The 10,056-nt window shown below is 43.5% G+C and overlaps 1 protein-coding gene across 2 annotated transcripts; it reads left to right on the forward strand.

The window, feature by feature from the left end:
- Positions 1 to 898: 898 nt before the first annotated feature.
- Positions 899 to 9,652, forward strand: LOC138281361 (protein hairy-like). 2 transcript variants are annotated; one of them, XR_011200902.1, is made up of 4 exons: positions 899 to 1,518; positions 3,785 to 3,884; positions 4,379 to 4,463; positions 8,217 to 9,652. XR_011200902.1 is itself a non-coding variant. In XM_069219600.1 (4 exons), the coding sequence occupies exons 1-4, from the start codon at positions 1,438 to 1,440 to the stop codon at positions 8,915 to 8,917; spliced, it is 963 nt and encodes a 320-aa protein (XP_069075701.1). In that variant the 5' UTR covers positions 900 to 1,437; the 3' UTR covers positions 8,918 to 9,652. The 2 variants fall into 2 exon arrangements, 1 of the variants encoding a protein (XP_069075701.1); XM_069219600.1 differs by having other exon boundaries at positions 900 to 1,518; positions 3,785 to 3,880.
- Positions 9,653 to 10,056: the final 404 nt, after the last annotated feature.

Genomic DNA, 10,056 nt, shown 5'->3' on the forward strand with positions numbered 1-10,056 from the left:
CCCAATTTCGGGACCTTTCTTCTTTGAGAGACAGTCTCTGGGCTGCGTACCTCTTGTTAACCCGGATGACCCCAAAGAAATGCAGAGACAATGTGCCTGTGAGTGTCCGGGCTGCCATGCAGTTGTCGGGTCTTTAAGGCTAACCTAGATGTAAACGAGGCATTCCCCACTAAATGGAGCAGGAAAACGGCAATATTTGACGACATGGGGTTCGCGAGAAAAAACTCCGATTCAGCGCTCGTTAAGCCTCGTTTGAACCGGCTCGAGCACTGAACCAATATTTGAAAAATGGAACCAAACCGTTACTACCAGAAACTTCTACGTTTCGCCAAAGCCTTGAAGTTTGCTTTTATTAATGAAGCTTCTAAAAAAAATGGGAATAAAGTTCGCGGTTTTCACTTGTCAGCATGTCATTGTTTCTAAATTAGTTATAATTCCCTTTTTCTAAAATATCTCGTAAAACATCAAAAAGGCTGCTGTTGTAGTCTGTATTAATATGAATAGTCACCATAACAATTCAATTGAAATCAGCTCTCAACATTGCACATAAAACATATAATGAATTTAAACCGAAACGCTGCCTTCAGAAATGTGGTGTTTTTTTCGTATCCTAAACCCTGCTTTTTCTCATAACATTGTTAATTTAATGCCAATGTAACCAACATTGCATTAAGGGAGGCTCTCTGACGTCCGCTGTGGTCTTGTTCGCGCTTATGTAAATCTTCCAAATAAAAATACAAAAACTATTCCAGTAAATGTTGGTTGATGGCAGTATGCCAGACGTGCTCTGCCAATAAAGCACCTCAGCGTGGTACTAAGAGTGCAATCACTTGAGGTGTGACTTTGACTGACCAGGTGGCCTATCAGCGCCCTGCCATCCCCGGGCGCCGGAAGAAGGCGGAGCCGCTGATGGGAGAGGAGCTCTTGCCGGGGTTGACTGGAACAACAGAGGAAAGCCAGGACAAACTGCACAGGGGGAAACGGGCATTGAAAATTGTCTACAAGGCAGCTGCAATCGAAGGGAGAAAATAACATCAACTAACAGCACTCTGCATTTCCACTCTCAACTCCGAAAGTCCCTATCCAAACTGCAGTTTTTTTTTATTGCAGTAGAACATTTTACATTTGCAGCTTATTTTTCTTCTCGGATGTTTCATCTACTTCCTATCTAATTGTAGCCTGCAACCACCTCCTCTCCCGCCCCTGAAAATGTTTTTTCATTCTTAAATTGATATATGATTATCTGGGATCTTAAACAGACATTCGGATTCCCGAGAAGAGTTTGGGGTTCCCCCTGCTGCGGTGAACTTTTTTTTGGGGGGCAAACGGCGGCCTAGGGATCTGCCTGAATCACTTGAAGAGACATTGCAGACCAAGTTGAGAGAGAGGGGCCTGAGTGCGGACGAGCCAAGGCGGTTGGTTTCTTTCGCCGGAGCCATGGAAGAGCTGCCCCTGGCTGAAAATGCACTCCTGGACTCGTCAGTTAGGATCAAGGCCACATCCGTCTTATATAAGAAGGTAAGGTAGTCCAAAGCAAAACCAACACTGTTCACTTTCCATGCAGAAATAACAGTTTGATTGAAAGTTAAGTATCTTCACCGATTGTTACAGATTTATTGGTGCAGAAACTTAACCCGGGAGTCTGGCACGTTCATGTGCGCGCTTGTAGGTGATGGCGAGACGGGATAGTGAGATCCGATACTGATTAAGCCCAAACGCCCCCGTGGCGTGGGTATCGCCTGAGCGTTTGTCTTTTTTGATTGCTTGTGATTCATAGGTTTGTCTGTCTTTGCACTGTGCATGTGCAGATGCGGGCGGTTCTGGTTCTCTATTTTTTTGTTTTGTGGAGAGGCCCCTAGGATTTACAAATCACGCCGAGTTGTACCTGGAACATGAGCACGTGCGGGGTTTGATTGTGTTTGCAGAGCCGCCTCTCGGTGCTGTTTCTCAAGTGGACACACGGCTGCACGCACAGCTGTCCAGGGGGTTTAAGAAACAAACTGATCGAAACGGGGAAAGGGCACAGACTTCTGAAGAGGAGCTTTGAAGGAAAGAAGCAGCGGAATTGCCGCGGGTGTGGGTGGCTGCTGCGAGAGTTATCTGGCACAAGAGCAGCTCTTTACCAAAATTGAGATACCATACCAGGGCCTCTTAGTGCTATGCAAGTGGCACAACAATGCGAGCAGTAAAGTATATGCCGGGTCACACATCTCCATGAAAACTATTGCCACAGGAAAGCATACGAGTTTCCGACCAAGGCACAGCAAGTAAGAATGGCAAATGCGTTGTCTGTAAAGATATGTCTGGGCAGTCCGCCATTGCCAATATGGATGAGGTTCACCCGCAATTTGGCGCGTGGTGAGTTGTCATTTATGGAGCATTAAAAAAAAAAAAACTGTAAAGGGCTAGATATCGGCGGGGCTAGAGCTAGACACGAAACGGACAAGGACCGGTCAAGGATCCAGGGAAGTACTGAACAAATCGACAGCGCTGCGAGGCTAAAGCGTCGTGGCAACGCGGCGCTGTATCTGTTCACAAATACAAATGGCTCTCTAAACTGCAGAGGCAGTATGATAGCATTTGTCAGTCGAGCTTAGAGAAGAAGGGGTTGCGCTTTCAATGTGAGGTAGGTGGGGTTCTGGGTGTAAGAGACAGCCTAGCCTACCTTCAGAGGTTCTGCGGTGACGTTCTTGAAGAACAGAGCGAGATGCAGTATGTGTTTGTAATGGCATGGGCATTGCCCCCAAATGGTGCAGTTTATTCCAGGCTATATGAGGGCAGCGATTTAACACGCAAGCTATTCATAGTGCAGATGATGTAGGGGCACTGGGAGCCCGAGGTGTTGGGGGCCTACAAGATGCACATTCTGCCTTTTACTTCTCAACTAGTTGATTAGAGGAGTGCAGGACCCCCACGTATCGCATCTGTAACACAAACGACGAGGAATCCCCGCCAAATGCGAAGAGGGGCACGGAAACTCCAGCAGCTGGCAGGCCTCGGGGGGATGATTTGGGTACGTTTAATGAAAATGCATCTAATCCGACGTCTCGTTATGAGACTAGAGAATGGCAGGTAATGGAGACAAATTTAAAAGAAAACATTTTTAGGAAAGGTTGCGAAAGTATGCAGCGTAACTGTCCTTGTTTGCGGCGGTGTCACGTGTAGGTGTTGTATATAAGCCACCAGTACCAAAAAACGTTCCCTCCTACAGCAAGATAATGCAATAGAAGGTCGCCTTGAGAGCAGTAACAGTTTCTGCCTATTGTACCCAGCGTGAATGCCCTGTCTGCCAGGTTCCCTTCTGGGAACCCCCCACACGCACCTACATCGACGCCTTTATATACACGCGTTCTCACTACGTTCTACACACATAAACCGTCTGTGATCTTTGACCACCAAGGGGCCCTGGCTTGTTTCTTTCTGTCCAGCTGAACCCTAGTAAAGACACACATGAAATGCTCAATTATAGTAGACCCTGGAGAAAGTTGCACTACTCCGGCGTAGTCCCGAGAAATGGCTGTCATTCCGCACTAAATATAGCACCGAATGGTAGATTAGCACTTTACGCAGGGTGTTCAAGCTTTCACATATTTGTCCTAAACATACTTACGTGAATTTCGTACATTCCTGATATTTAGAAGAATCCCAGTCATGATGAGGTTGTACTGAAATAGTATGACTGATGCCTTTATGGTAAGGCTTTGGTCTCCGTCACTGCGCGTGGGAAAAGAAGTGCTGTGTTGCCACGGATAGTGACTGGTGATGTTCTTGTTTGTTTTTTTAGTCTGTGAAGCCTCTAATAGAGAAGAAGAGGAGAGCGCGGATAAACGCCAGCCTGGACCAATTGAAGGGGCTCTTGCAAGATGATGAGGGGCCACAGGTAGGTGAGGGCTCCCCGGGAAGGTGCAAGGGTGTTGGTTTCTCACAGCGAACTCTACATCAAATGGGCGTTTTACCAAAAGCAGGGGAGCTGGCAAGGACATGAGAATATCTCAGTGAGGCTGTTTCACTTGGCAGGTGTCACGGGTTGAGGAGTGCTGCGCTCGGGGTGCGGTATAGGGAGGCTCATAATTCAGAGGCGCATGTGCATGAACGATGACGGCACACTGCAGTGGGGGGACAGCACCTTAGGTTTTTCATTAGTCAGCAGAGATGACACCATTCAAATATATTAAGAATCTACTTTTTACGTGCGGGCGAAGGGAAAAACGGAAATCATGTCCTATTTCCGAATGGAGAAGGTTAATTAGTCAACTTCCATTCCCCTTTCTACTTTCCCCGTGTCTTCCTTTCCTCCCATCTGTGGTGATTTCAACTTTTCATTTCTCTTCGTGACTGTTTTATTTTGTTCAAAGCTTTGCTCACATTTCGATTTCAGAGTCACAAAGTTTCCAAATTGGAGAAAGCTGACGTATTGGAGTTGGCAGTGAAACATTTACAGCGTTTGAAGAGATCCGGAGCAGGTGTGTGGTTGCCTTTCCTGTGGCTGTTTATTAAGACTGCAATTGGCCCTCCCTAGTGGTGTGTTCCGGGCCACCGCCAGGTCGCGCAAGCTCTCACTCAGACAGCGCATGCGTGGGCACATATTTTCTTCCTTGTTACCGCATAGACAGAAGGGCTTGGATGGGGCTCTTCCACGGGCATGACAGTTCACGCAGATTTTTTTTTCACCTGCACATGAACAAAACATTGCTCATGGTCTTACATATGAAATGGAAACATTTTCTGTATTTTTGATTTGGGCCCTAGTATATAGTCAGAATCTGCCTAAGTTCAAACAATATGCCATATATTAAGACATACCGTGAAGATGCATTGTTCACTCATCTTTGAGAAAGAGTGAGTGTCCGACGAAACGTTGGGGTTTTCTGCACCTTTGCAGGACTTGGCGCTTTCACTTTCCATATCTTGCAGAAAAGCAATAAAAAAATACTTGGGAACTAATAATTTCTCTTACCAGTGAATACTGTGTGATCAATTTCACCCTCTTGTGAGGCAACGATTTGGTTAGCCCGAGAACCTATAGTAGCCATTGAAGTATGTGGATTTATTATATATAGAGAGAAGGCAAGGACATTAAACGAGATGTCATTTAAAATGAAATTTCTCTTGACCATAACCTTTCTGTCAGTTGTTCCAGTGCAATACGTCACATCAATCTAATTAAAGCACGTTTATGCCTTCTCTAAGGCATGGAAACATGGCATTCAATGGAGAACAAGAACCACTCGTTCATCAGCTCTGTTTCCTGCATACTTCTGACACAGAGTATAATATGTAGATTGCTCTGGAGAGGGCCTTCTCTGTCAATCATGGCAGATAACATATCCTCCCTTTTTATGTGGAACTCTGACATTTCTTCTGTGCCCCACCCCCACACAGTATAGTCATACTAAGCGGTTTGGGGGACTCCAGACAGTATAACTGTGAGCCCCCTCTGCTGGATGGGAGACTTTAAGACCTCACTGCCATCATGTAATGCAACATCATTAGTTTTTAACTTCATGACTTCTGCGGGCCCTACCCCTGGCCTAATCGATTTTAACCTAAAAAAAAAAAACCCACACAAAAATACAGAAAGAAGTGTACATGATATAAATACACACATTATTAAACATTTTTTGTGATTCACAAAGAAAAATATGCAGCCAGCAAAATTTGAATTTTAAATTAGAAAGCTTTTCAAAATGCGGTTTTATTTTCTAAAAGATGAAGAGATATGCTAGTCTCAATGGCATATAACTTTGTATGTACTCTATTAGTTCAAGTTCAATAAACTTTATTTGACTTTAGAACAACCGCAAAGTACAGATCATTCAAAAATACATCGCAATTTAAAGCAAGTGCAATCAATAACACTAACATCAATGGGCTAAATGTAATCCTAAACCGTTCCTATTCACATTTTAACACTTAAAAAAATAAAAATGCATTCCCTGCATTATCTCTTCAATCCATGCGTTCCCTGCTTTAACTCTTAAATCCTCGTCAAATGCAACTACGGATAAAATGGTAAGTGCAGAGAATGTTAATGCATGTCTAGTCACACCACAATTTTAAAGCAAGTGCAATCAATAACACTAAAATCAATAAATATGATAAATTCTTAAACCATTATAGATCACATTTTGACACTTAAAACGATAAGGATACATTTCACATATTGTTCTCTTAAGTCCTCATCAAATGTGACTATAAATAAAGTGATAAGTGCAAAATATGTTAACACATGACATGTCAGACTACAACTAGTGCCAGTCGAACCTCCCCAGCTAAGCAACCCTCATGTTAATTCTCAGACACATTTAGCTGTTGTCCAGACCTGATTAGCTTGCCAATAAGTCTGCGTTGTTATTCCAGTAATAAACCAATAGATTGTAAGGCTGACATCGTCAGTTTGAAGTAAACAAAGATATTCCATCACTGTATTACATTCACAGCTTTTCAAAATTTGGTTTTATTTCCAAAAGAGGAAGAGGTATGCTAGTCTCTATGGTATATAACCTTGTATATATTCTATTGAGGTTGCTAATATAATTAACAAAGTAGGGGTTGAGGACCCCAGGGTATGAACTGCTGCTCTATAGGAATGAGGTGGCCACAGTACATGACATGGCACTAAGTAGAATTTCCGTAGTACCTATCACTCTTCTAGATTTTGTTCATAGAGCTCATGTTCTTGATTCATTTACACATGAGCACCACAGGTGACCAATACGCTCATCACACTGCACCTGGAAGAGGCTGTTAGTTACACATTACAAGAGTCATGTGTTGCCTAGGCAGCTCTTCATCCACATAATAGTAATGCCACTTGTGGCTGTTGAGTCAGTGCACATGGACTTTGAAGAGGGAATAAAGTGACGAAGGCTGTATGTTCAGTTTAGGTCAGGCTTATCATCACCTAACACTTAGGGCCATATTTATGGCCTGGGTTGTTTCACTCTTGCACCACACAACTTGGTGCAAGCGCGACGTAAATCTTAAGTGAGATGCATTGAACAACTCAAGGCCACCTTGTGTGGCCTTGTGACGCTTCATAAATCTTTTTTATTGCTGTGTTACATTACTTTGCGACAGGGAGGCATTTCCATGGATGTTGCATGGGTGTTCCTAAGCAACATTAATGGATTTTGACAAATTCCCAGATTTATGTGTAAACCTGAGAGTGCGCCAAAAAGATATGCCTCCTCAGGCGAGGCATAACAAGGAGAAAGGTTTTTATTTCTCCTCGTTTTTCCCTCTTTCTGTGTGTGCTAAAGAGGAAAAAGCCTCTCAGGACTGCTTTTGTGCAGGACGGTGACACTTCCTGAACAAAAAAAACACTGCATGTAACTCAGGCACCCTTGCACCATTGTGTAAGGGTGCCTGCGTTGACGCTAGGCTGTCAAAAGAGCACCAGCGTAGGGGGAAATGACAGGAATGTGCATTCATGCATAAATACAGAACATTCTTGCCCGTTCTCTGTGACGCAGCACTACAAGGTGACTTGCTGAACTGCCCTGCACCACAAGGCCCATAAATACAGGAGTGAAATCCACTTTACACAGCATCATTATGGGTATTTTCATTGGAGGCCTCAGGGTGAAATAAAGAAAGTTTAAATGAAACCCATTGGGCCATTTCAAACTTCACCCTTTGCTGTCATTGCAACATCCCTGTCTTGGTAATCTACTCGACCAGGAGGTTTGTCAAGCACGTGCTGGACAGTCACCGACCCCATGAACATTGGTGTAGAAATAATGTTCTCGTCCTACTACAAGGAAAGAAACTAGCCCCCCTTTGCCCCAGTTTGTGTAGTAAAAGAGAGTGATAATTGGACTGTGATGTGCCCTTCATGCATTAGGGGCCTGGTGATAACATACACCTGGTGTACCAGTGATAGACACGCCCCTGCCCAGAAAAAGCAATCATTGTTAAGTCACACTGGTTAGGTAGTGATAGCAGGTTCTGAATGATGATGCAAACGGACAAATGTTTGAACTACCCAGGCTGTGCATTCAGTGTTCAAGGAGAATAATATGCATGGATTGTTCAGTGAGCACAAAAAAGATGGACTTAAAAGGATTGGCAGGAAAGGAGAATTATTGGGAAAACAGAAAAATAGAAATGAAGAAAATGACAGATAGTTAAAGACGTACCACAAATACCATATGCAGGACCTCTGATCACAACATCTGTGAACTAACTGTACAACTCTTTTTATTTTCTCTCAGGGATCACTGATTCCATCATGGACTTTTCTGCAGGCTACAGCCATTGTCAGAGCACCGTCTCCAGCTACCTCAGCTCTGTAAACACATTAAACCCCAATATGCAATCCCAGCTCCTGCAGCACATTGATCCGGCAGTGCGAAAACCGCTTTCTGTACATGGCGATTCCAAGATGGGGAACAGTGGACAACTGCAGCTGGCAGCACCTCAGATTTGGCAACCTCAGGAAGTAATGGCTTCACCTCACCACATAAAGATCCATGAGACTTTTGTAAATGTGGACTGTGGTCTCTTGTCGCCAGAGCAGTGTATACCTGTTCCGCAGTTGTGCTCACAGCCTCTATGCACCTTTCAGATGACACCAGTACTGGAGAGATTTTCTGCGATTTCACCAGGTCTAGCTAAAGCTTCAGACAACAACACACATCATTTCTTACCAAGTCTTTTGACCACCCAGTCTTTGCCAACCCCAGGGAACACTAAGAGACAATATCCTCCTTCTGTTGGACTGCTGAATGCATCATACCATGCCCAGCCTACCTCCACAGCCAGTGATTTCAGCTGCTCACTGGGATATTCCTTGGAGTCGCTAGTTCCGCAAAGTCATCAAAACCCTTCTCACTTTCAAGCTGACACTCTTCTCGAGTGCCCCCAGGCACAGGTGGCCGCTGTTGGCCATCCTCAGATCTGGAGACCCTGGTAGAATTCACTCCAAAGACATTGACCAAAGGTATGGTTCAGATTAGGACATGTTTTTTTTTCTTCTTTTAACAAGTCATGATTTGGTACATTTAGCAGACAAGTGCAGTTCTGCAAGTAGAGTTATGTGGTTGGTCTACAATACTAGTATTTCACCAGACCTTCGTGGCCGAACGACGATGTATTGTGCACATAAATATAAAGATACATTTATGGACTCTTGATAAATACTTATTATATGCCTGGGCTGCCACTCCAGGACTTATGTGGCAAGAGAAACTTCTTGCCTGTTGCTTTTACAGTTCGTACTCACTCCTCATGCATGTATCTTCGATCAATCCCCACTAATTAACCACTAGCCTCAGTGAATTTGTTTCAAGGAAAGCACAATTAGATTATTTGACTGACAGAGATGCAAACGCTTTGGTCGTTTGGCGAAGAAGAAAGATAGTTGCCGAAATGTCAGGAGTTTCCCACTAACGCCTTTCGAAAATGTAATATATACCACGGATTGTAGAGTGTGGATTGCTGAGCCCTGAAAGTGAACAGTAATAAATTAAAGACAAACAAATCATATTTTGACATTGTTTTGCCAGCATCCACTACATTTTTAATATATTAAAATAATTACAACAGTGTCAACAATAAATTGGTAGCCTTGTACGTTTAGTGCCTATCTATTGTCATTCTGCTTCGAGCATGCAACGGTTGTACCTATACGTCCACAATAAAATTAACTACGTCAACATTTGCAAGCCATAAACATATTTATTCATACTTTGTTGTAAGCATACACGTATCATGCATGTGAAGTGGCACATCAACATCCAGGCATTCAATTCTCAGCATCAACCTACTGATCTCTATTAATGGGGCATCTATAATGAATCATGTCTTTAATATGCATTTAGTATTTATTCAATAGATTCAGAATCGCCTCCAACATAATTGCTGCACATTTATCATAACATCGAGTTTGTAGTAATAAGTAGTTTAATGGGCATGAAGGTGATACTGGGATTTGGACAGCTCGTGCTGCTTTCGGACATGTTGTGGTTTTAAATGTTGACCACTGAAAGTGCAAAATCGAAACGGGTACAAAGAGACATGCTGCATGCTTTATACATAGATCCTTTTAAATCT

This window comes from Pleurodeles waltl, chromosome 2_2, assembly GCF_031143425.1.
Source record: "Pleurodeles waltl isolate 20211129_DDA chromosome 2_2, aPleWal1.hap1.20221129, whole genome shotgun sequence".
NCBI classification, from domain to species: Eukaryota; Metazoa; Chordata; class Amphibia; order Caudata; family Salamandridae; genus Pleurodeles; species Pleurodeles waltl.